This window comes from Hyposmocoma kahamanoa, unplaced genomic scaffold, assembly GCF_003589595.1.
Source record: "Hyposmocoma kahamanoa isolate Upper Pololo Valley unplaced genomic scaffold, ASM358959v1 86, whole genome shotgun sequence".
Lineage (NCBI taxonomy): Eukaryota > Metazoa > Arthropoda > Insecta > Lepidoptera > Cosmopterigidae > Hyposmocoma > Hyposmocoma kahamanoa.
The window spans coordinates 8,305,555-8,332,247 of record NW_020654289.1 but is presented as its reverse complement, the minus strand read 5'-3'; the positions used below and the strand labels follow the sequence as shown (position 1 = coordinate 8,332,247).

The 26,693-nt window shown below is 35.0% G+C and overlaps 2 protein-coding genes across 2 annotated transcripts; one reads left to right on the top strand and one right to left on the bottom strand.

The window, feature by feature from the left end:
* Positions 1 to 4,801: 4,801 nt before the first annotated feature.
* On the bottom strand, positions 4,802 to 10,036 carry LOC113234626 (40S ribosomal protein S6). The gene is made up of 5 exons (XM_026469984.1): positions 9,832 to 10,036; positions 8,979 to 9,124; positions 7,279 to 7,449; positions 6,497 to 6,643; positions 4,802 to 4,958 (listed from the first exon to the last, which is right to left on the bottom strand). The coding sequence occupies exons 1-5, from the start codon at positions 9,947 to 9,949 to the stop codon at positions 4,872 to 4,874; spliced, it is 669 nt and encodes a 222-aa protein (XP_026325769.1). The 5' UTR covers positions 9,950 to 10,036; the 3' UTR covers positions 4,802 to 4,871.
* Positions 10,037 to 14,837: 4,801 nt separating this feature from the next.
* LOC113234803 (geranylgeranyl transferase type-1 subunit beta) lies at positions 14,838 to 21,676 on the top strand. Its single transcript, XM_026470296.1, has 5 exons — positions 14,838 to 15,108; positions 15,294 to 15,421; positions 18,781 to 18,954; positions 19,643 to 19,806; positions 20,780 to 21,676. The coding sequence occupies exons 1-5, from the start codon at positions 15,002 to 15,004 to the stop codon at positions 21,260 to 21,262; spliced, it is 1,056 nt and encodes a 351-aa protein (XP_026326081.1). The 5' UTR covers positions 14,838 to 15,001; the 3' UTR covers positions 21,263 to 21,676.
* Positions 21,677 to 26,693: the final 5,017 nt, after the last annotated feature.

Here is a 26,693-nt window from a genome sequence, read left to right as displayed (position 1 = left end):
TTTTTTAATTTGAAACATTTGAATATCGACTTTCAATTGTTTTTGTTATTCAATTTAGACAAGAAAGATGGATACTGCGAAAATTCGAGTGATTTTTGAATACGAGTTCCGACGCGGAACTAACGCGGCAGAAACAGCCCGCAATATCAATGCTGCGTTTGGAGAGGGGTCTACTAATGAACGCACCGTGCGATTTTGGTTTAAACGCTTTCGTGATGGAAATTTCGACTTAAAGAACGAGGCACGAGGAAGACCCAGGTGAATAACGGTGAATTAAGAGAGATAGTGGAAGCCGATCCTAGTCAAACTACCCAGGAATTAGCGGCATGGTTTAACGTTACCTTACCCACAATATTGACTCACTTGCGTCAAATCAATAAAATAAAAAAATACGAAAAATGGGTGCCTCATGATTTGACTGATCTGCAGAAAGAAACGCGTGTTGAAACTTGTGTTGACTTGTTGAACCGGTACAGAAATGAAGGAATATTGGATCGAATTGTAACATGTGATGAAAAGTGGATTCTTTATGATAACCGGAAAAGAAAAATGCAATGGCTGACCCCAGGTCAAATGCCACAACAGTGTCCTAAAGCAAAACTTACCAATAAAAAGGTAAGGTAACTGTTTGGTGGTCTCAGCATGGTGTTATTCACTATAGTTTTCTCCGATCTGGTCAAGCAATAACGGCAGATGTCTATTGTGCCGAACTCCGAACCATGTTGACAAAACTAGCAGTAAAACAGCCCCGACTCATGAATCGATCTTCACCATTATTGCTCTACGACAACGCGAGACCCCACACAGCACGAGAAACCATTTTGACCCTTCAGGAACTGCAGTTAGAAACCATTCGTCATCCTCCGTATTCACCAGACCTTGCTCCAACGGACTACCATTTTTTTCGTGATTTGGACAATTATCTACGTGACAAGAAGTTTTCTTCCCAGGAGGCAGTACAAAATGCTTTCACACAGTTTGTGCAGTCTAGATCGTCGGAGTTCTATCGCAAAGGCATTAATAACCTTCCCATTAGATGGCAGCAATGTATAGATAATAATGGCAACTATTTTGATTAAATAAATTTGTTAAAAATTTAAAAAATAAACAATTTAGATTTTCAGTACAAATCGGCAATTTCATACTTTAACCCCTATTATTTTCAGTGCCAAGGTTAGTGTATCATTTACGTTGATTCCGCTGCAATTACTAGAGATGAGGTATATCGATAAAAAGTTTTCAATAATTTCATGAAAAAATGTATTTGGTAGGTCAATGGCGGGTATTCATTTTTAAAGTATGAATTTTAATCATAGGCAATAAAGTGACATGTCAAGTGTTTTTTTTCAACCTATAAATTAGTGGTATGATATGGGTCAATCAACTTTTATTTGATCGACGACCAACTCACTGTGTCCCAGACAGAGTGAGACCACTAACAAGAATTCTTTAAAACTATAATTGTTTTATGTATGGTTTTCTTAGAATAAATACTAAAATAAATATATCATTAACCAACATTTTCACTAAATTATCAAAATTATACATTATTTAATGGTTGTCCAAGTGACCCAAAACTTCGATGCATAGTATTAACGTTTGTCCTCAAGTAACTGTCGCACTATGATATTTCATGAAAGAAAGAAAGAAAGAAAGAAATGCCACGACAAAGAAACAATATCCAGCAATTATATGTAATTACATATTTTTTATTTTATCCATTTTAGGATTTTTTAGCATTAAGTTTTGGTCCCCATAAAATCTTACGTGGCTTAAGTCTATTGGACAATCGATAAAAAGTTCTAGCAACAATACATGGTGCGATAGCTATAATGATAAACAGCTATTCTTACCACCAAGAGGTGTGTTACTCAGGGTCGTATTCCAGAACTCTACTCAATGCCCATCTTTGCCACCTCTGCTTAAGCCGGACGGCACGTTGGCCCATACTGCGAATCTTTTTGCCTCACTCTTTGCAGAGAGTTTGCGTCTGGATGCCGCAGAGAACCTACCACCTACCTCTTACTATGTAATTTTCCATATCATTCGGCAGCTAAAATTCGAATACATAATTATTACATTACATAATTAAAGGCACTAGTGAATATAACACAACATTTACTATTTAATTATTAACACATGCTTCGATCTATGTACCCCTCACTGCATAAAGTGTACTTACGTCGAAGTGATCCTCACAAAAGTATATTGCTGAATTTACAGATATTTCGTCGTTTTAGGACCAACCATTTTTTTCGTATGTCGGATTTTCGAGGTACATCAATAAATAGTTTATTTAGGGTAGTTATAGAAGTATTCCTACATTGAGGTACTACACACCAACGATATGTTTTCCGTTCCATAACGACTTCAAACTTCACAAAAACTTTAAAATAACACCTTGCCCTTGATTTCGTAGTTTGTTTACCTACAAATGACGTCACGCGTTCAATTTGACATTTTGTTACGTTTGCGCGCCAATTTGTTTCTATTTAAATTTTGACGTAGTTTTAGCACATTTTAGAGACTATTAAGCTTTATTTTAATAAAATATTATTTTTCATGGCTGTACATATCTATTTTAGTTAATTCTTGACACTTTCTGAAAAATTGTCCGATTCCCTATTGGATCTCGGATTTCTTGAGCGAACGTTCCATTCGAGTGATCTTAGAAGGCTACTCTTTCGAATATCGGGCGATAGATGCCGGAGTCCCTCAAGGTTCCGTACTGTTTGCTATACTCTTTCTGCTGCATATCAATGATATGTTAATTCCAGGTATATATACGTATGCTGATAGCAGCACAGTTGTAGAAAGGTACTTGACCAATACAAGGGTCCGTAGAGAGGAAATCCAATCTTGTCGAGAGTTTATAGTTAGCCATTTGGATTTGACACTAAGGGCCGTCTCCGATTGGGGAAATGAAGTCCCTTTGAGCTAACTCCGACTTTTCGTGATATATCCATACCGATAGCCGACCGTCTCCAGCTACTTGGAAAGGACTTGTCGTCCATTCTGAACTTCGGCAGATACATTGAATCTATGGCCAAAAATGCAGCCAGGAGGTTTGGCATCCTTTCCTGGGTGAGCCGTCACTTCACACCGGGACAGTTGTATCAAGCACAAGTTCGGTCGTATGGAGTACTGCTGCCACCTTTGGGATGGCTCTGCTATATACCAACTAGCCACAATGGATTCAATTGACAAACGTGTCAAGAGGCTTATAGGTGACTTGGAATTAGTAGAGGAGAAGCTGCAGAGCCTTGAACGCCGCCGTAGTTGCCTGCTTATCGGTATTTTATTTTAAATGCATTACGGTCTCGCTAATGCGCCCATTGTATACCAGCGCATTATCACTAAAACGTTGAAGTCCTTCATTGACAGAGCGGTAAGCTTGTAACTTATATCGACGATGTACTGATCATGTCCAACTCTGTAGTGGAAGGTTTGGAAACACTACGACATGTATTGCAGACCCTAACTGCGGCACTGGATTTTTCAGTTTATTTAAAAAGTACACCTTCTTAGATACCGAACTTGAATATTTAGGGCGACTGATTGGACGTGGACAGGTACGGCCGAGCCCTAGAACCGAGGCCGTAATGAAGTTACCAAGACCCACGAATGTGAGAGAGGTCCGTCAGTTTCTTGGATTGGCGGGCTACTTTAGCAAATACGTGAGGCGCACTATAAGTTTCCGGAATGAATAAGAAAAAAATACTATAAATGGTCAGAAATGAATTTAGTTTCTCAAAATATTCTCCGTTAGCGTTAATGCACTTTTTCATACGAATGAACCAATTTTGAAAACATTTATATCACTCCTCTGTGACAATCTCTGAAACATATTTTTCCTACTCTTCGACAGCGTCTTCGTAAATTTTTGGAAATAAATAAGTCATAAGACGCCAGGTCGGGACTGTACGTGAGATGTCTCACAAGGGCAACGTTGTTCACCTTCAAAAATTCATTTGTCTTGGCCGTGTGAGAACTGGCATTATCGTGGTGCAAGACGATACAGAGTTTACGGTTATTTTTACGGAGTTTGTCAATAACAATGGTCATGTACCTATCACTCTTCACGGTACAACGATTCTCCAAAGCAACAGTAGCCACGTGTCGTTTTATTAAAAAAAGAAGCAATCATCCGCTTGAATAAATGATTGTAGTTACCCAGTGATTTTATTTCATTTTTGTTATGCTTTGTTGGCTTTATAACATTCAAATTTGCGTAAACGGCAGCCTGTGTTGGTATCATTACTTGAGTAATGAGTTCTGCTATGCTACGCTTGTAGTTTCATCACCATAGGTACATAGGTTTAGAGGTAACATAATATGCCAAGACCATGTCTCTGTTTCAGAAGACGATGATGCTGCCCAGCGCCCAGCTCAGGCTTCAGGCAAGGACGAACAAGCTGCCAATGACGTGCAGCTGTCAGGAACGGCCGTCCTAGAGGATAACCGCCCCTTGCCGAGCACCTTCCGGCTGTGAGGAATATATAAAAGCAGCGCCACGTGACTAAAAACTCATTTTGTCGGTTGGCGCTCGGTAGCAACAGACGACTCTCATCCCTATACAAATAGCTTGATTTGAACACGCTTATTTTCTTACATAGTATTTTTTTATTTGTGCAACGGTTTATTATTAAATTATTTCATTTAGTGATATTTTATGGTTTCTTTTTAACAATAAAATCTGTGTTTAGGTTACGCAGTAGTTTCCTTTTTTTAAAATTAACTGATTCTGATTTATAAGAATATAATATATTATTATATATAATGAAATAAATTCATGAGCTTGTAAAGTCAAATACGATAAGGAAATAGAAAGATATGTTAGTTTTTAGCTTTTTTTATTGGTATGAGTCCGTTCACTTTTGAGGTGCACTCTGGTTGGAGCTCTTGGAATCGCGCATCGACGCCGAACGCCTGCGCTTGATTTCTTCTTGACGACGAACCTGGAGATATCACAATCAATTTAATGACAAAAATAATAAAGATTTTTCGCGTAATTAACACACATCTAGCAGAGAGTTAGGGAGTTATCCTTAGGCTCAATTTATATTGCGGCGGAACGGAATGGAAGCGAATTTTTGTACAATATCGTTACAAAAATTCGCTTGCATTCCGTACCGCCGCAACATAAACTGAGCCTTATTTAGTGTCATAATAATACACGATAATTCGTACCTTATACCACATCGTAAACAATACAGTATTAACAGTTTTGAAGTGCACGTACAAACAACAGTTAAAATGTCACAAGAAACAAATTGTACCGCAAACAAAATTATTTTGTTCATACAATGCAATGTTTATCAGAAAGATCCATTGACTTGCTAATTCCTTTGTAAATCTTTGTTTTGGAATTGTTGCTGATTTAATACCTTAGTTCATATTGTTGAAAAAGTAAGGGGTAAGACACAGCACTTTGTTTTACAGCCGAATATTATTCCCACAAATGTTTTGTGGTCATGTGATACCAGCTGTTAAAGAAAAATTTAATAGAAAAAGGATTAGATCATTTGTTAACCATGAGTTCGGCCCACCACCATGCATTTTACGCTCAAGCGAAATGAAAAACCCGATATAGCATTGTACAGAAACAATACTAGTTTTGACTTGACTTGAGCTACATCCTTAAAATAAAAAAAAATAAAAAAAGTGCCTAATGAAAATAAGGCATTTTTTTTTCATATTAGTAGGCCGCACCCAACTTTGCATTTTACGCTCAAATAAATTATAAAAAACTCAATTTTAATCTGTATGCAAACAACATACAGCTGTAATTCGACAGTGATAAGATTCCTAAAATCAAAGATCGAGTCCTAATAAACGTCCTAAAAGGGTGGCCTTTTAAACTACTTTTAATTTTTTAAAACCGCCACCATTAACCCTGTGTAAATCATTAAGCCTTATTCATAGTGGCGGCGGGCGCGGGTGCCTGAAAATCAAATGTTGGTAGACGCTCGTTGCGTTCCAGAGACGCCGCGCGCGCCGGCGCCTGTATAGGGGGCATGGCGGGTCGTGCGCCGCGCGGGTGAATCTATTGGCTCAATCCGCCCGTAACATTCACAATGTTTGGTCTAGCGTCTAGCATTGTTTGCAAATTCTACGTGTGGATCTAACGGTTTTAGTCGCTTCGGCACTGTGAAATGAAGACGAGCAAGGCAAAGGGTTCATAGTGAAAAATTAAATTTCCGTTGCCATCAATTGACCTGAAAATTAAAGTTTACTAAGCAAGCAATTTGGGCCTTTTAAAACAGTGTTAATCAAACACACGTTTGTGACACAATTACAATCTGTAATTCCTTGCCAAAATACGAAAGGCTAAGGATAAGGTAGTAACATCTTTAAGATTAGTAAGGCAATTGTGCTGTCTTAAAGGAGATTTTGTACACACTGAGTAAAGCATCGTGCCGCCGACACGATCAATTGTCTCCATTGTCATTGTCTCTCTATGACACACGCATTTACTACAATGTCAAAACAATACCTTAGATTCCTTCTTTCTCTGCGCGAGCAATTTAGCATATTCGGCCTCGGCGGTCTTACGCTTGGTTATGCGTTTCTTCTTAAGCGCCAGTCGGTGGCGCCTGCGCTGCAGTACTACGGGCGTTACTAGCCTTTGGATCTTGGGAGCCTGAAATATGCGTTAGGTCATTGGCGTGTTTAATTCTATGGGTAATTTTAACGAAAACTGTTTAGTATCAAAATTGTGCGTTGATTTTGTTTTGGAAGTATGTGGATAACATTAGATTTAACAGAAAGCTAAAATATGTTTGTTTATTGCATTTAATACAAAAATGAGCTAAGATTATAAATAAGCACACGGCGAATTTTTAGGCGCCGCAGACACGCTGTAGTCTCGCGTGTGTATCGCGTATTTTGATAAGAGGTAGTTTTCATTTTAGTTATGTTTGTTTATTTCAGTTAATTTTTTAAATGAAGTAACTACATGAAATTCTAAGTATAACTCCAGTTGAGTATATAAGCTTATTGTTTGCAAAGCGATGTTGGCGCGCGCGAGTTTCACATCTACTACTGTAAGTTGACCTGACTGTATAGAGAACATTCAATGTTCAGCACACTGTAAAAGTAAACAGATATAAATCTGAGTCTTCTGCTCGGCACTGGTTTTATATGCCCTGATGCTGCTGTTACAACGACAAGGACGTCATAGAAACAATATTTTAATCAGGGGGATTAACAAAACTAAATAAGCCTGTATATAAGCTCGGTGGTACATACAACTCTGCATTTGTTTCCATAACTTACCTTGTATCTAGGCTTAGCATTTTCCTTGCCTTCCTTCGGGGGAAGGAGGCGTTTGACAACGTAGCGACGGACATCGTCTTCTTTGCTAAGGTTGAAGAGCTTGCGGATTTTGGACGCACGCTTGGGACCCAGGCGGCGAGGCACATTGCCGTCGGTGAGACCAGGGATTTCCTGGAAAGTATAATAACATTTACACTAACATAGTAAATAATCAATGTAAGACTTCAGCAGCTTTCCTTTTTTTTTTTTTTTTTTTCTCCCATTGTATAATAAATAAAAAATGTTATAACAACTCTATATACTTCCTAGTTGACTGAAAGCGTCCAGTATGTACCAAAGGCAAAGGTCTACTAAATAAAACCGGACGCCAGCCGAAACACGAAGTTTGCCTAGGGACATTGAGAAAAAGAAATGTTAAAAAAATACATATTTACAATGCCTTTTTACATTAAAAAAAAAATCATTACATTCTTATATCTAACTTATGTCAAAGTTTTATGAATAAAACTTATATTATTTTATAACATTTATTTAGATGGATATAAATTTTCAACCGTTCATGACACAAAAATTTACAAGTCCAAATTGCCATGAATATGTCTGACACATTTGGAAATGTCACTATTCAATTTAATGTCTAGTGACCGTACCAATAGTAGCATTATAATATCCCCTGTCGCATATAATTGCTCAGATTTGATGATCTGAGAAACAGTAAGAACAGGGTTCCCTGTATCAGTGGCTCGCATTTGGGCTTCAAATACAAATATCCTTTATTGCCACAATGACACTTTTTGACATAAATAACATGCTAAGCCAAAACATGAACAACCAAACATGTCAGAGGGCAAAAGGAGGTGTCTCAACTTGTGCGGCCTGAAACCGTTGTTTTCACAGACAGCACTGTTTTTCAGCCACCTCCTTGTCCCTAAGATCTTAGGTGGACTTCTAAAAACAATTATAAAATTTTGAAAACCGTTATTCTATGTTATTTAATAATTAGAATAGAATAGAAATCGTTTATTACTACGCTACAACAAAAATATACACAGTAATAAAATGAAGATAAAAAAAAGATTAAGCTACATTAAAACAAAAAATTAAAATAAAAATAACAGGGAAAAAAAGGAATAAAAATAAAATCATACACAACAACAAAGCAAACATTAGATACTTAACACAATTAAATTAAATGTCATGTGTGCGGCTGTGGCGTATGTAACATGATCCTACTCAACTATTGTCACCACCGAGAAAAGCCTGTGTGTGTGTAATTAAATATTATTGAACAAGTGACAAAAAAAAACATCAATAGGTTACTCTGACCAATACTATGTGTGTATGTGTGTGTGCGTGCGTGCGTGCGTGCGTGTGTATGTGCGTGCGCGTGCGTGAGTGCGCGTGTGTGCGTGCGTGCGTGCGTGCGTGTGTGTGTGTGTGTGTGTGTGTATTTATTACTCATATTGAGGGACAAAAAAAAATTGGGGTTAAAATAATTTGCCAGCTTTAGTACCTTCCAGTGAGAGTGCTTTATAATTATATGGCTTGTCTATGTCTAATATGAAAAAAAGGAAAGAAAACTGGAGAAGATGAAGTCATATAAAAACCCGTCTTAGCCCAACATCTTTCAGAAATGCGAACACCTAAAACTGTGGTCTCTGCACTGGTAAGTCATTAATTTGCATTATGTCAAGACTCACCTGGGCCCCCTTGCGGACAATAACAAGAGCCAACACTGACAGGTTAGCATCAACAATACACCCACGGACAGACTTGCGTTTTCTCTCTCCATCACGACGTGGTCTGTAGCAAGAATGTCCCTTTGACATCAGTAGGCGGACACGGCCTAGACAGTGAAAACAATAATATCAACATTTCTTTAGTAATAAAACAACAGAAAATAAAGCAGCAGTAGTATAGAGAAACATCACATACATTTCTTCAACCACAAGAACAGATATCAAGGAAAAATGTTTAGTTAGCTTATTGTTCTTGAACAAATTACTGCAAAAGGTTATAGGTTAAATCAAAATTACAAATAAAATAACAAGGTTTTATGACTTTTTTAGATTACAGGGAATGTTGAAAATGGTCTATGCGCAGCAATAGGTATTTGATAAGATAAATTTGTTAGATAAATAAGGAATAGAGCAAGAAGTGTTTGTATTATTCGCAATAATAACAGAATAGGCTATTTAATACTTTTTTCTCTCACCAAATATCATGTATTTCATAGATTTGACATACAAATTTGTTAAATGTTTAACAAATCTTAGATTGTTTGTTCTTTTCCATTTTTTGTGCCACTTGTCATTTGGGAAACCATTAATAAAATTCATTAGAAATGTAAAATGCTATAAATAAAATATTAATAATATAGTATTGGCAAGCAGCCAATATAAACAAGATTGCATACTAAAGCATATTGTTTGTGAATAAACCAAATAAATTCGTAATAGGGGAAATGTTCTCACCTAACCTCAACAAACAAATCTTAAGAAATGATTTATGTACGATTTGGTTTTGAAACACTGTATTATTAATTGTACTCACTGTTGGTCAGAACTCCCTGCTTCATCGGAAATCCTTGCTTGTCGTTACCACCAGCGACACGAAGGACGTAGCCCTTCCATTCGTCGCCTAGCTGATCGGCATCAACTTCAGCGCCCATACGCTTCTCGTAGAAGATGCGAAGCTTGTGCTCGTCCACCACTTCGAATAACTTCTGACATCCCGTCGCCGGGTACGAGACGTTCAACTAAAACAAATTAGAGGTTATACATACTTTGCTTACTGTTTGATGGGCTCATTTGATGTAGTTGATATTTTGAACAACATTGCCGCAGAAATAGTGCTCCTTATGTCCAGAATATGGCTTTTTATTCGATTGGAACACAATCACGGAAATATGAAAGTATTAGCGGCATGAACATTTCACTTCATAACACGGTTAACTTTATCCAACTTTTTCGGAAAAATCGTAGTATTTATGAACAGATACTCCTTGCCAAGTTTTACCACGAATATTTATATAGAGTTTAGAAAAAATATTTTTGCACATTTATGCAGAAAATATACAAAAAAATAAGAAAAACCTTCATGACTGCTATTTGCTGCTTTGAACGTCAGCCATGAAAAAGAACCAGAGACAATCCTGCATAAATGTCTAGAGTTCATCTATTATATTTTTAAGGGTTTTTGGTTTGGATATCAGTTCTTTGAGCCAGGTCTTCATTAATGAGCATTGTGGCTGAACCGTTTTAGTGACTTGTCATTTATATTATTAAAAAACATACTTTTTAAACATCATTTTCGTGACGCATCCGAGCACATTATGCACATTGCTAGCATTTTATTATTATAGCACGCTTGCACATTGCTAAGGAAACTGTTGTATTTATTTGTATCAAATAAAGCGATAGATAAAGTCAAATGAATAATACAGCCAAACAAGTGTGACAGGTTTAGTTCTCCAACATGCCAAATTAATTGACTTAGTTGTTAGAGATGAAACGGATAGTAATTTGGCAGGATAGCGGATACCGGATATCCGGCGAGCACCTAAGGTGGATAGTCGGATATCCGGCCGCCGGATATCTAAATCACTGCCGTAAACATCTCGCGACCGATTGATTTAGTGAATGATTGCACTTCCACATTGACGATTTCATTTGTTGTGGTCACTTGGTTAGCATAAATACGATTAATTTATTCGATATTTCAAACATAAATACAAAAAAAATATTACCAGTGAAAAAAAACGCCAATTTGGCAATATTTTAATTAGATGTGTGTCCACCACCTGCGACCTGATGACCCGGTTACTAGCTTCTAAATAACCCGATCATTTTAGAGTTTCAGAATAGAATAGAATAGAAGAATAGAATCATTTATTTCATATTATCAATTTCATAATATTACAATTCAAAATTTACATAATCGAAAATAAGGTAAATAATAATTTTAATGTTTAAATATAAAATAAAATAATTAAAAGAAAAATAAAGAAACATACGAACTACAAAAATTCAAATAAAAATTTAAATATTTTCAAAATACAAATGGCCAAAATTAAAAATATAATTACGATTTCTTTAAAAGTAATTCCTCTACTCTGTAGAATTCATTATCCAATAAAAGGTCTTTCAGTCGGGAACAAAACACTTCGTCATTTGTAACACTGTTTCAATCAGATTTAATTTAGGGTCGTATTCCAGAACTCTACTCAATGCTCAAGTCAGGACTTGAGTATGATTTAAAGCACTGAAAATCATATTCAAGTCCTTGCCAATAATTGTCTTCATGGCAATAATTGCTATGTTATTTTTATACTGTGACGATGTTTGTAGGCGTGTCACCTCGATATGATCATTTTGATCATGTTACGTTGACATATATATAAATCAGACGTTATATGTATATGATGCATTTCGACGTCGAAAACATAAACATATTATTGTCTTTGTTTAACTATTACGTGCCGTCTTAAGCCAAAAGAGATAGAATTACATTGGTCTGTGTCAAACACGGGAATCGAAAATTCGTAACGTCATTTTAAATGCCAACCGTGGCCATTTCAAGTACATAAGGTACATGATACCGTTGTCAAAGGGAAGTACATCAAATGTCAAAACAAATGTTTTTCCAAATGTATTATTGAATTATTCACATGTATTATAATTAAATTGGACAAAAATATTGACAGTGAGAATAATTAGGTATTAATTAAAATGCGACGCTGCAGCATTAAAGGATGCGGCTTTAGAAAAACTGCAAATCAATCGAATGTTACATTGCACAGGCATGTGTTATTTTTTTGTCTATAAATCACACAATAGCCCGAATATTTTATGTAATTAGACTTATTTAAGTAGTTTATTTATAAATCTTGCCAAATTTTGCTTTTGTTACTTTAGATTGCCTGTTTGTTTGTATATTTTGATGATTGTTGTTAACGATTATTTTGAGATAGTGTTGATCTTGTAAGCATACATATTATCGATATTCTGTTATTAAAACAATTCACTATGAGGTTTTTATTGTTTTATTATTATTATTTCAAGTTTTCCTACAAATGAAAAAAGGAAGAAAGAATGGTTGGAAATCATAGGACTGCCGAATATAAACGTTGGATCAAAGACCATCTTCATTTGTTCGCTTCATTTTGAAGAGTCAAATTGTAACAGAACTTTAAATGTAACTAGATTACATGACAATGCTATTCCATCATTAGGTTTATTGGTAAATAATTTTATGTTCAATTTAGATTAAACAAGACTCATTTGCTAGCTATTCTCAGTTCCTGAAAACAAAATTATCCACTCGTTTCTGATTTTTCCCAATGACAACTCTAACTATTAAAAATGACTATTTTTTTAAAGCCTGCAATACAATGACAACATACCAACGTATAGACAGCCTATTTGCCTTGCCTTGCCTTGTTCGGTGTCACTCGCCTAGCTGACCGAGTGAAGGCGAGCGCCAACGTGTTTGGAGTTCATTCGGCTTATCACAAACCAAAGGCGCTCGACCAATAGCGTTCACACGTTAGTCCGTCCGCATATGAAATGCATACTGGTTTTATAACTCTATTCAAAAAAAATCAAAACACAAAATAAAGAAGTATATATTATATATCAACAAAATGTCATGTTGTTCTGTTTCTGGAATAATCAGCATCCACCACGTTCGTTTTTGTCATTTCTTTTTTGCAACTTTATTGCGGGGATTCACTGACATGATAATTATAGGCGCCCATTAATAAATAGCAGCAGCTACAATAACTTCTACGTCATCCTTCCCGTTTCAACGCACAATAAAAACTGACAGCGACCAACGTGTGGGCAGCTACACAAAACTCTTGTGCAATGATTGTTTGTATTGATCTTTTTCAAACTTGTTGAAATGGGGTAATAAAGTTTGTATGGTAACTTTTTAACACGTGTTGCGATTTGGTTCATACTTGAATACTTTTCATTTGTATAAAAATTGTACGCGGACGAAGTCGTGGGGAAAAGCTAGTACATGATAATTGTTTACTTCCGATAATTGATTTTTACAACTACTTCCATTATTTCTGTGTTAAAATTTCTTGATAGATTCATTTGCTTAAGAAAGCCCGGGAATTAACGGGAATACTAGAATCCGCAGAAACCTGAATAGACTTGTAATTGACGGTTAGTTAAAAGACGTTATGTAAATATGTACTAAAATGTAGGTTAAAGGCGTACCTCTTAAAGTAATTTTTATATTTTATTTTGTAAGTACAATTAATACTACGTAATGCTACGTAATACAAGTAAAGTAGGTTTAATTAAGCAAGAATGCGCATGTCGCCAACAAACTGCACAGCAGTTTGGTGACTTTTACTAAATAAGTTACCAGTTGTAATGTTGAAAATAAATTTTTTTTGAAGTTTAAAAATGTGTGTTGACATTTATAACAATATACCACTCGAGATTAAATTATCAGACTTGTGTTTGTTTAGGCATACTTTGGTTACAGTAAACTAAAGAAACAAAAATTCAAGCCATACATTTGCATGTCGATAATGACTTATCGATAGATTATGGTACAACACTAAAGAAATCCGCCATTTGTAACTTTCAAATTTTGGTAATATGCACGTTGATTCTGTACTTAGGGCAGCTCCTTTCTTTTATTTTTTTCCATCCTCTAAGATTTTGATCATATCAAGGCGACACGAACCACGCCCCCGTGCCAAATCTCCCGTTTTTTTTCTATATCTATGGTTGTCGATAAGGTCGCTCACTTGTACGGCCACAGGTGATTCATTTTCAAAGTTTTTTCTATGTCAACCATAGATTTAGTATATAGGTACCCTAAATCTATGATGTCAACCGTCTGGGTTAGACCTATTTGACTGCAACTCAAGTTGCCGTGATGAAGAAAAACAATGCATTGATTCTTAAGTCGTCGTGACAAGGAACACTTCTAAAAACTTAAATCAAAATTCGAAATAATCACTGACATACATAGAAGGTGTGTCAGCAAAAAGGTTTGCCAATACACTTAATAGATATGCTACTTCTTAAAGAAGGTTTCATTGTTGATATTTATTTGTGTTATTACATTAAAAGCTAATTTTATTTAACCAAAATTTAAATAGTTAATAGACTAGATATTAGTGATGATTTTATTTAGCGGTGGCAACTTGTTAGACAAGGAGGGACCACTATTTCGAGCTATCTCACGTGACTCGGTTTTTTACTTTTACTTAAAATAAACCTTAACATAATCAATATTCATATACAATAATCATATCAATAATGTGTTAATTTGTTTAAATGTATGTCGAAGTGCGCGATCCAGTTGATGAAATATATAAATCCGTGATAAAAAGTCACAAATCCGATTTCAAAGGGCAACTCTACCGTACTAAAACTCTACCGATCCAATTTTGACGTTCAATATTATGACATTTCATAGTGCTTAAATTCTCTTTGATTTCAATGTGCTTCATATACCTATGCAGGCAGTCAGAATTATCAATCATCATCTTATTGCTATAGGAACGGGTTATTAAAAATTGTACAAAATTTTTGTGAGGATAAAATGAATAAAATTTTAAAAAGCATGTGTTGCCTCTACTGAAAACACACAAATTAGTAGTTATTAGTTAGAATTCATAACAAATTGCTGTGGTTTTACCTGTGTTCAGGATTTAATTTCCTTTTCTACGAATCGGTTGTAAATTCTCAAAATGAATTGCGAAGAGAATAAAGATTTGGCTCACAGGCAGCACGTGAAGTACTTTATGAGATTTTTGAATGTTTTGCCATCGTCTTTGTCGTCACACGACACTACAAGGTGAGCATATCGAGCTGTTATTTTTCGCGGGATTTGCTTATTAATCAGTTTTTATCGCGCTGTGAAAACAATGAACACACGATTACATTGAATTCTTTCACGTATTATTTTGCAGCCATTTAAATTGTTTATTTTTTATGCTATGAATCTCTAACGTCCTAATTTCAACCTATCACTTTTTGTAGGGTGACCATTGCTTACTTCGCTGTTGCGGGACTCGACGTTCTCGGGGCCATATCCTCAATTTCGTTGGAGCTAAGGTCTAGAATAGTAGAATGGATCTACAGGCTTCAAGTGGTGCCTGATAAAGCAAGTGAGTATTTATTTTTCCTTTTTAAAGCCATTGACTGGGTAAAATATGCATTCTCTTGTGTTACTGTTGAATATAAAAAAATATAAGAATGTCTACTGTAGATTTTAATTTTTAAGTTTAGTTTGACTCAATTTATATTGTGTTGGAATGGATGTGAAATTTGGTAATGATATTGTACATAGCATATTGAACTTTATGGTCAATTGTGTAACATACAAACTAGAAATGAGCCAAAATCTTCTGCAGAATGCGCAAGCAGTCTCGAACATGCACCTCATTCGACTAAGTGTTACTTTTAATGTGTACCCAACTTATAATAATAATGTAACTCTGTACTACAAAGTACTGGTCATTATTAACGTAACATCAAAAAGAAACTGTTGCCTTAGTCAACTTTCCCTAGATAAAAAAATATAAATCCAGTATAATCTGGTCATTATCTTTTTTTAGCTGATTCTGGAATGGGCATTGTTCTTTCCATGACTTGTTTGGCCAAGATGCATCTACTACTTAAATAATACTACTTGTAGCAGATAAAAGTCACATAAAAGTGCCATTAAATAATTAATAGGTGTTATGTATTTACAACACACATTGAAATGAATGATGATGTAGTTTGTAAACAATTTTTGTATGCACTTTTGTATGCATTTTGTATTGATTGATTTTTCACTTTCACATTGACGATTTGAGTTGTTTTGGTCACTTGGTTTTTGTTAAAATGATAGATTTATTCAATAATGCAAACATATATACACTACAGAAAAATGTCAACAATGAAAAAATTGACAATTTACCAAATTTTTTTATGTCAGTGCTGTTTGTTTGTTGTACTAAATGCAAACTTCATGTGATGAAGGAGGAAAAAAAACAGTTACATCATTCTTTGTCTATATTAAAATGTCTATTCAAATTCAAATTCAAATTCAAAATAATCTTTATTTCATAGGTAAGCATTATTATACTTGAAATCGTCACAATATTAAACTCTACCGCTCATTCGTAAGGCAGATTCCCCTGAGAAGAATGAGCAAGAAACTCTAGGGGTTGCTCTTTGTAAATAACATTTACAATATTTTTTATTATTTGAAACATCAGAGATCGAGACTACCTCCATGAGCTAAACGGGTTACTACTACGGATTTTTGTCATCCAAGTACGCAGAAGTTGTATAATAACCTTTAGTATAAAGTTTTTGTTTCACTATAGTTTTAAACCTCGTGTAAGGCAAATTTTGTATATCAAACGGAATCTTGTTATAGAAGCGTATACATTGCCCCTTAAATGATTTTTTGACTTTGTGAAGACGACTATCAAGAAAAGCTAGTTTATTTCTATTCCTCGTATTAATGTTATGTCTGTCACTATTTTTCATAAATAAATTACTATTCCTTTTAACATAAATTACATTCTCATAAATGTACTGTGAGGCTAGTGTAAGAATGTTAATTTCCTTAAACTTATCTCTCAAAGATACTTTGGGGCCCAGATTGTAAATTGCCCTAACTGCACGTTTCTGCAGGACAAAGATTCTGTTGATGCCGTATGTCATTAGACTGTGAAAGTAGCTGAAGTAAACCAATCTAGCGGTTTCGACGTCTGAAAGTTTCCTTATTTTTTTAATCGCGTACACTGCAGAGCCGAGCCGTTTTGATAACTTACTTATATGGGGACCCCATTGCAATTTAGCATCTAACGTTATACCTAGAAATACAACTGTATCCACAAGATTCAATTTTTCGTTTCTAACTACAATGTTTGTAACCGTCTCTCTAACATTGGGTAATGTAAATTTCACACAATTTGTTTTTTTCTCATTAAGAAGTAGGTTATTAACAGCAAACCAATCAACTACTTTAGATATAGCATTGTTCACATCGTCGTAGGAACATTGGTGCCTTTTAACTTTAAATAATAAGGAAGTATCATCAGCAAACAATACTATCTCATGTTTTACACCCTCCATAAGGCTAGGTAAGTCATTAATATAAACTAAAAACAAAAATGGGCCTAGAATTGAACCTTGAGGGACACCCATGCTAATTGCAGATCCTGACGATCTCGTACCGTTAACATCGACCCTCTGTACCCTACCACGCAAATACGATTTAAGAAGGTCGAGATCACGTCCCGCCACACCATAATGGCGAAGTTTCCTGACCAGTGTATCATGGTGCACACAATCAAAAGCTTTGGAAAGGTCACAGAATACACCAATAGCATCATGTGAGACTTCCCATGCATCAAATATATGATTAATCAACTCGACACCAGCGTCGGTTGTAGAGCGACCCCGAGTGAAACCAAATTGTTTATGAGACATTAAGTTATTACTATAAAAATGTGCACACATCTGATTTACAATAATTTTTTCAAATATTTTAGTCTAGTTATTATTTTATAAGCCTAAGCCTAGCACTTGATACGCCCGTTACTCTTTTGTTTCAGTTTGATTTCATTAGTTTGTTGTTTGAGATCTAACTATTGTAAAACATAATATAATAATAGTTTTTGCTGAATTTTTTTTCTAAATATAGTTGTAGAATGATAGTTATAAAGTAGAATGAATCAGTCTCAAAGTGAACAGGGATAAGACAAATTATGTCGAATATCCATGTACCGTCAACTCCCATGTATATGGGAAACTTTTATAATCCAAGTTATTGATGATTATTTATATATCTGAGACAAAATATCCAGTTAGCTAGGTCCAACTTCGAGAAAGAGATCAAATGTCAAATTCCACTCCGCCGGGCAGCGTTTGGGAAGCTGAGTAATTATATTCTCGTTCAAAATATCATGATATAAAAGTGATATTTTTGGAAGATTATTGGATTTTAAAAGTTAATGCTAACACTGACATTACAGGGTCTCAATGTAACTTATAAGGCTTCATTTTCAATTAACTGACGAGTAAACTCGCGAGTTACTTGGAAAGTTCCTTTCAAGTAACTCGAGATTCCATTCAAGAACCTGATGTTAAATCTCAATTTCATTTGTTCATATAACTAGGTCATTCTTATCAAACATGCACAAAAACTCATCACACAGTAGCTTCTATTTGTAAAGCCATTTTATTACTCCACAAAGAGACATTGTTATAATTATCATGCTAACATAATACTTGTAGTAAGATAATCAAAAGCTATGTAAAGTCGTAAAACTAGTGTTTTATTGAGTTACGTGTATTTGCACACGTTTCTACTACGGCTTTTTGTGATTTGTATTATCTTGTGTTATACTGTGACTTCCAGATTATGTTTGTTTTTATTTTATTTGCTCATTAGATGGCATAAAAGATGTACCTTGCAATTAGATTTAATTTCAGAATTATTTTTATGAAAAATTTCCCTTTTCAGCTGGAGACATGTCAATGTGCGGATTCCAAGGATCTTCAACAGTAAACATAGATTTGAACGCTGATAACAATCATTACCGTTGCGGTCATCTGGCTATGACGTATACAGGACTTTGTGTGCTATTGTCTTTGGGAGATGATCTTTCTAGGTGTAATAGGAAGGCATTGGTTGAAGGTGATTTTTTGTATGACGAATTTCTTATTAAATTTTGCACAATATCCATATTTTTTCTAATAATACTAACATGAAAATGACTCGATTTACGTCATAGGATATTTTGTTAACATTTTGTTTTCATAGAAAGCTTACATTTAAATTTTAATTACCTATTCCAAAATTATTTCCATAAAAAATGAGTTAGGCGCCGCGCAAACGTGTGTCTTGTGTTGGATCCAAGCAATCGGCAACTAGAAGAGAATATTCTATTGCCGCAACCGGCAAGTGTTCGACTGTTGCAATGTGTCGATGAGCTACTTGTATGAAAATAGAATATTCATTTCTAGTTATCGGTTGCTTATATTCAATACAAGAGACACATGTATCGAGTTCTTAAGTTTTCCCATTGTTACATATTAGGAACGAAACTAACTAGATCGCGTGTATTTGTTTTTTTCAAATAAATCCCAAGGTCACGGTTGACCCTGTTCCGTTTGAATAACAAATATACATGTGTATACGATTTATATCCGAAAAAATGTTTCATTTCTAATGAGTTAATGGTAGGCCTAAGGCAGTTTCGCTGGTTTCAGATTTTTCCATGCTGTCCCATTTAACAAAAACACATTGTATACTTATGCTTTTTATTATTATTCTTTTATAAACAGAAAGAATAACAGTGGAACTTGCGCTATACATGTTACAGGAGTAAAAGCCCTGCAAACAGAGGACGGCAACTTCGCGGCGACACTGTCGGGTTGTGAGTCGGACATGCGATTCGTTTACTGTGCTGCTGCTATCAGCTACATCTTGAATGATTGGTCAGGCTTCAACATCGAACGTGCAAATGATTATATTATTAAATCTATTGTAAGTATTCTAGCCATTGTGTTATTGATAGCACCGCGCTTATACAGCCGACGTGAGTCTTAAAGACATGCATCTGTACCATTAGCTCTCAGTGACAGTTGTCACCAGCGACTGGCGTATAATATTTGTATAGAAAATGTTACGTTTTTCTGTGAGGACTAGAAGGGCTGTGCAATGTGCCATGCAAATATTTTACGTGGTATATGAGGATGAGGGTACTGGACTCGTAAACTAACCCAAAGTAATCTGACTCCGTGCTGAAGCATACAAATAACGGGCAAGCAATTTTAAATGAAATGAAAAAATATTATTGAATACAAATTTAAGTCGCGTTAATATTGATGTTTTATTTCTATATGTAATTGCCAGTGTTGCCAACTAGACAAAAGCAAATGTCGCTTAACAAAAGGTTTAAAAGTCGTCACTTGGCGTATAGATTGTATTTCCGTGCCATAAGAAAATCCATCTCTTTTAGGATATATACCCATTTTAAGGTTCATTTAATTGGCCATAAATGGTTATAGCACAGGCAAAAGAAATGCTGAGACAAAATCATATTCAATGTTAAAAGATTAAACCTAATTAAATACGCGGCAAAAAAGTTGCTAATTTTTGTAGCTAAATAATATAATAATGTCGCTTTTGATGTCAAATTTGTTGCTTACTTTAGAGACAAAGTCGCTAAGTTGGCAACACTTAATTGCCATTATAGTGTCACCATGGATATTGATATGCAATACTTATTAAGGGCCTTGTTTTTTTCTTATTACATTAAAATACAAAATTATTTTTGTAGACCCATTGACTTAGTAGACCTTTTTATTTGAATATTTTGCCAACACATACTCTCTGTGGAAATTGTATGATGCATTTCTTACAAGAGAATTTTATACTTTTGAGAAATAAATACCTCAAAGTATATTTACATAGGCTATATTATATTTTTCAATGTGCTTCCATTGTATTGTTACAGAGCTACGACTATGGAATCGCTCAGTGTCCAGAATTAGAATCTCATGGAGGTACAACATTCTGTGCTTTAGCTACGCTCAGCCTTACCAATCAACTCGACAAACTCTCCATAGAACAGGTAGAAGGTCTCAAGAGATGGCTGCTGTTCAGACAAGTGGATGGTTTCCAAGGCAGGCCTAATAAACCTGTTGATACCTGTTATAGTTTCTGGGTAGGGGCCTCTTTAAAGATCTTAGATTCTTTGCACATGTCAAACTATGCCAATAATCGAAAGTATGTCTTTGAAACTCAGGATTGTGTGGTTGGAGGTTTCTCAAAGTGGCCAGATACATGCACAGATCCTATGCATACGTACTTAGGGCTAGCAGGGTTAAGTTTAATAGGTGAAAATGGATTATCAGAAATTGAACCAGCTCTCAATATAACTAAAAGAGCGTACGAGTATGTAAAAACGTTGCACGAAACATGGAGTACTGAATCATAGCGTTAACAATTTTATACCTCGAGGACTTATTTGCAAAGCAACTTGAATTATTACAGTAAGGTAAAAAATAAGGAAATATTATATGAACGACATGAAATGAAACATGTAATTAAAATTTTTAGCACAGTATAAATGTGACATTTGCCATTGTCTCCAAATATATTAAATACTACTTACGAAAGTGGTCTCCCACAACTTTCTACGATAAACAAAGGTTTTTTATATATATTTAGTGTCGGTTATTCCGAATTAAAAACTAAAGTCAGCATCAAAATGATCTGAACCAAATATATCTCCTAAAATCACAATTCTATGAAATTAAATTTTATATTCAAATTCGTTAAGACACTTCGTCGCCTTACTTTCTCAAACTCGTATCTTAAAGCACAAAGTTACTGAAATGCAAAAAAGGGATCGTATTAACAAATTTTGCAGGCTGATTTCACATCACATTTCTTTCATATTCACACACTGGCTTTTACTTATTTTTAAAGTAATTCATCGAAATTAACAACCTTGAAAAGAAATTTAAAATAAATAGAAAGTTTTGCCATCTCCTGAATTCGTGACTCAAGATACGACTTTGAGAAAGTAAGGCATCGAATTGCAATTGTGTATACCAGATAACTCTTGGTTCGATGTATTCACAAATAAACTTAATGCTGACTGTAACGTAATTTGTTAGGTACTCAACACATCTGGGCTTGCTAGTAAATTGGTCAATTAAAAGGTAGCTTGCTAACTTATCCTTATACATTGAAAGATAAATTGTTAATTTGAATATTTTGCTCTTTATTAGCTACCTTTGGTAATTTTTCCGCACATAATGATTCAACATAAGCGACTGAATTGATGCAGTGTTTGTATCGGTGCAATCGCCTATAAATCATAAGTGTAGCGATGCAATTGCGCGTTTCACAAACCGCTCTTATTGTGTGGTGACTATAGCTTTTTCTGACCAGTCTATTGCGATTTCGCGTCAGTTAATGTGGTGACTCCTTAACGAAAACTAAGGGTAGTCACACGAGCAGCATTGCGACGAAATAGCAATTTCGAAACTAATGGATTGCAGCTCATGTGACTCACGCCACTCTTTTAGGGTCTCAACTGCCTTGTTTACTTGAGCGTTTTACACAGGTGCTATTGATTAGGATCTTCCAATGTCAAAGAAAAACAACGATTAATCTATAGTACAACAATTAATTCAGTGCCATAAGCTGTTTACAATATGGCGTGTATATAAAACATGTAGTTAGGCATTTATTAAATTTTTCGCACAAAATCATACTGTTGGTTAGAATTTAGTCAGATTATAAACAAACTTAGTGATTAAAGACCACGTGTATACTGGGCTTTATTGGCCATACAGCTTAGGCCTTATTTACCATAATAGTGGGTCTTCTTACCTAAGTAGGCCGAAATGTATTGACTTTATAAACATTTAAGAAACCTGATGTAACTGAGTTAGTGTATTCACCTCTGATATACGATTCATACACCTGAACAACCGCGAATGAATATAGCAAAGGGTAGCGCGCGCATCTTAACGGGTTTCACACGGTCATCACGTAGTCCAGTTTTTGAAATTTCACTAATCAGGTAAAAAGTTGCCATTTAATCGGTCCGCTGTTCAAATGTTATAAAGGTGTTTCACTGTCCACGTTACGTCGAGTTGCGAACATCAGCCCGTTACACCAAGTACTGTCCACTCTGGAATAAGCTTATTCCAGCAGCACCATTATACTTCTCAATAACCACGGCACCTAGGTTAAATCTGATTGCCAAAAAAAGTCGTGATTTAGTCGGTTCTAGTCGCAAAAAGTCAGAACTGTACGCGTGGAGCGGCGGACTGACTAAATCTAGTTTAGGAGAAACAATTAAGGGGGGGGGGGTTTACAATTTATTTATACATGAATATAGTTTAAAATGTAAAATAATTATGTACTTTAAGTATCATTCAATCTAATATTGTAGAAAATTTAAATAAATGTGGGTTGCACCACTTTTGCGCTGATAGCTTTATTTTATATTATTACAATTGAAATAAGACATAAATTTCAATGCTCTGAGACGATTAGAGAAATCCGCCGCGATGCTCCGAGGTCTGCCTCAAGAGCATGCAATTTATACCATATTGATATTGGAATAGCATAAAATATACATTGCTGAATTTAATGTCCTCGCTTTCCCGTCCGCCGGTTTGCGCTGGCCTTAAATGACAACTTTATACCTAACTAGACAAATTACAAAAAATCGACCATTGTCACGCTGGAATAATGGACGGGTTTATCTAATTGAGAGCGCGCTCAATCAACCGGTAGTCTAATCTATTCATGATTACGGGCCGTATAGACGTCACAGATGACTGGGCCGTATAATTAAAGTGACTGTTTTTAATATTAAATTCTCATTACTACGTACACAATTATGTAGAGCACAAAATATAGAATGGTTATAGTTTAAAAAGTAATATCGGTATAAAGGTAAAATAACGCAAAACAGTTTTTACATTTTTTTCATAATATATGTTTTTACCCGACAATTGCGAAGCCAAATGTACTTTGCGACTGTGGTAAAATTGGGTGCAGTACATTCGATATAACAACAAATGGCATATTATTCTTGGGTAACGCTCAAGGGATATAAGAATATATACCTATATTAAATTGGTAATTTTTAGGTTAGTTTTCCATACCTAATTTCGGTGCCAATTTTTATTACTTAAGTATTCGGATTATCGTGAAATATTAAATAATATTTCAGGATACTACACTTTAATATTAAATCATACTTTGCAGTACAGCTCCTTGTGAAAGAGTTCGTCCAGGGAAATACTGCCACCTTACCTATTTCTGCCGCCAAGCAGTAATGTGAGTTATACTGCGTTTCGGTGTGAAAGGATAAGGGTGCTGGTGAAATTACAGGCATATGGGACTGATCAATTTATGTCTCAGGGCGACAGGCGCACTGGCAGAGCCTCTAAAACCTTTGCGAATTAAAGTTCTGAGTGGCACTGCAACTGTTATGGATAGGTGTGTCGCTTACCACCAGGCGCACGAACTGTTCTTCCCGTCATTCTAGAATATATAAATTGTGAAAATGCCACCGAACTCAGGTAGTAACAACTAACATGAAAATTTACCCAAATATTTGTATGGATAATGATAAATAGTATTATCCGATAATATAACAAATTATAACGTATATAATAATTTCAATTACAACATTCATTGAAATAATGTATTATAAAATATAACCCCTGGGGTTATATTTTATAATACACGCGGTCTGGTGCGTCAACTCGCAATTCTAAATTACGAAATAACGTGTTATAGAATTTAGTACATTACACCTATTGGTAAAATTTATACCATTAATTTATTATATTATCTAATCATTATACTAATGTTTGTTATATTGAAGGTTTTACTATCACAATGAAATTATACTTTTGGTAGTTATACCACTTATTAATTATATATTTTGTAATTAATGATACTAAATATAATGGAGTGAAAATTGACCAGTACGCACCTAGCAAAAATACGTGTTTTGTTTGATATCTCTCCAATGCGGTGTGCTTGTGGTGCAGACTATTATTTACTAAAATAATTGTAAAGCCTGTAAGGTTTCAGAAAAAAAGTTACCTTCGAACATTTTATAAAATTTGTAAAAGGAGCTTTTATAATACTAATCTCGAATAATTGTGCTGTTTGTAAAAAGCAATTTAAAAATATTATTGTTTCATTTTTTTACATTATTAATCAATATTAAAAAATTAAACTTAATTCATGAATTCCGCGTTCGATAAGCGGTTTTTATACATTTATTTTCAATGTGGACACGTCTGGTGCTGATGTTGTCTGATATATAAAAGCTGACAGGTAAGAGTTGAACTCATCCCATATTGCGTAAAGTTTAAAGAACCAGTTACCACTGCTGATGACATGAAAATTTATTTTAAAAGTAAACTAGCACTTCCGCGATGTTACAGAGTCAAACAGGAACTTGTAGTTTGATCCTAATATTTATTTATATATATGTACTCGCGGCTATACTAATTGTCGCATTTTATTTGTTTCCCATACCATGAAGATTTTAGTTGTAAATTAGTTATAGGTGTTATATTATATATAAATTATTTAGCTTTGATGTTTAAAATATTGTAATATAATTTGAATTATGTAAAATATACTGTTGTGAACGCATTTATTTCGATCTTTAGTTTTTATGAATAGCCTTGGAGAAATATAATGAAGTTTTTAATCAACTTGTGTGTTTGTATTTAAATGTATTGATATTATTTCACTCACAACTCGACCATCACGATGTTGACAAAACGTGTCGACGACGTGTACTTTTAATTCGTCCAGAATATGGCGCTTGCAACGTTTTTGAACTTATTACGATCGTGCCTAGATTTATGTGGCATTCTCGAGAAGACACGAGACATGATTTTTGAATCGTATCCCTTTGCGACGTGTCGCAATTGATTTCAATTGAATTGATTTTTTAATCTGATTGAAATTTAATTGATTAACGCCCAACACTGTTTGTAATAGACTTTTTTTATATTGTTTAGATACACCATCTTTAACTTACAGCTGTAAACCTTCCTAAAATAAATTAATAAAAAATCCGGCCTGTCTGTTCTCACGCTAGAGTTTGCAGTACTTGTATTATTTACATATACGTGACAATGATATTATAGAATGATGTACGCGTTATTCGCTACCAGTGTGGGTATCTTAGGGTTGTATTCTAGAACTCTACTCAATGCTCGAGTCAGGGTTTGAGTATGGTTTAAAGCACTCGATATCATACTCAAGTCCCTGCCATTAGAGTCGTATTTCCAGTGCAATCCCGACTTGAGCATTGAGTAGAGTTCTAGAATACGATCCTAAGGGTCGTATTCTAGAACGACAAGTCAGGATCTGAGTATGATTTCAAGCACTGGAAATACGACACTAATGGCAAGGCATTGAGTATGATTTCTAGTGCTTTAAATCATACTCAGATCCTGACTTGAGCATTGAATAGTTTTGGAATACGATCCTAAATCCCAGTGGATATGCGGTATTTCTAGTGTTCACACCAAAGCGGATATCGCTATTGTTATGGCTAGCGAAATACATTATTAATATCATTTATTATTAAGTGAAGTAATCGTCATTGACTTGCGGAGGGATGATGCAATGCGAAACCTGTTTTGCAAATCAAGCGAAAGATACCGCGAAAAAATAACTGTAGATACGGTCTTCCTGTTTCGCGCTAGCCGCGGAACTTCATCAAATACCTGACTCCCGTCAGGCACTGCACGGTATTATTCGCTAGCGAATATAGCTTAGTCTGAAAGGGCCTCTATGCTTGAATATCACTGGTATTCGACGTATTTTTGTAAGAGAACGCTTTCGAACATTGGTGCGAAAGA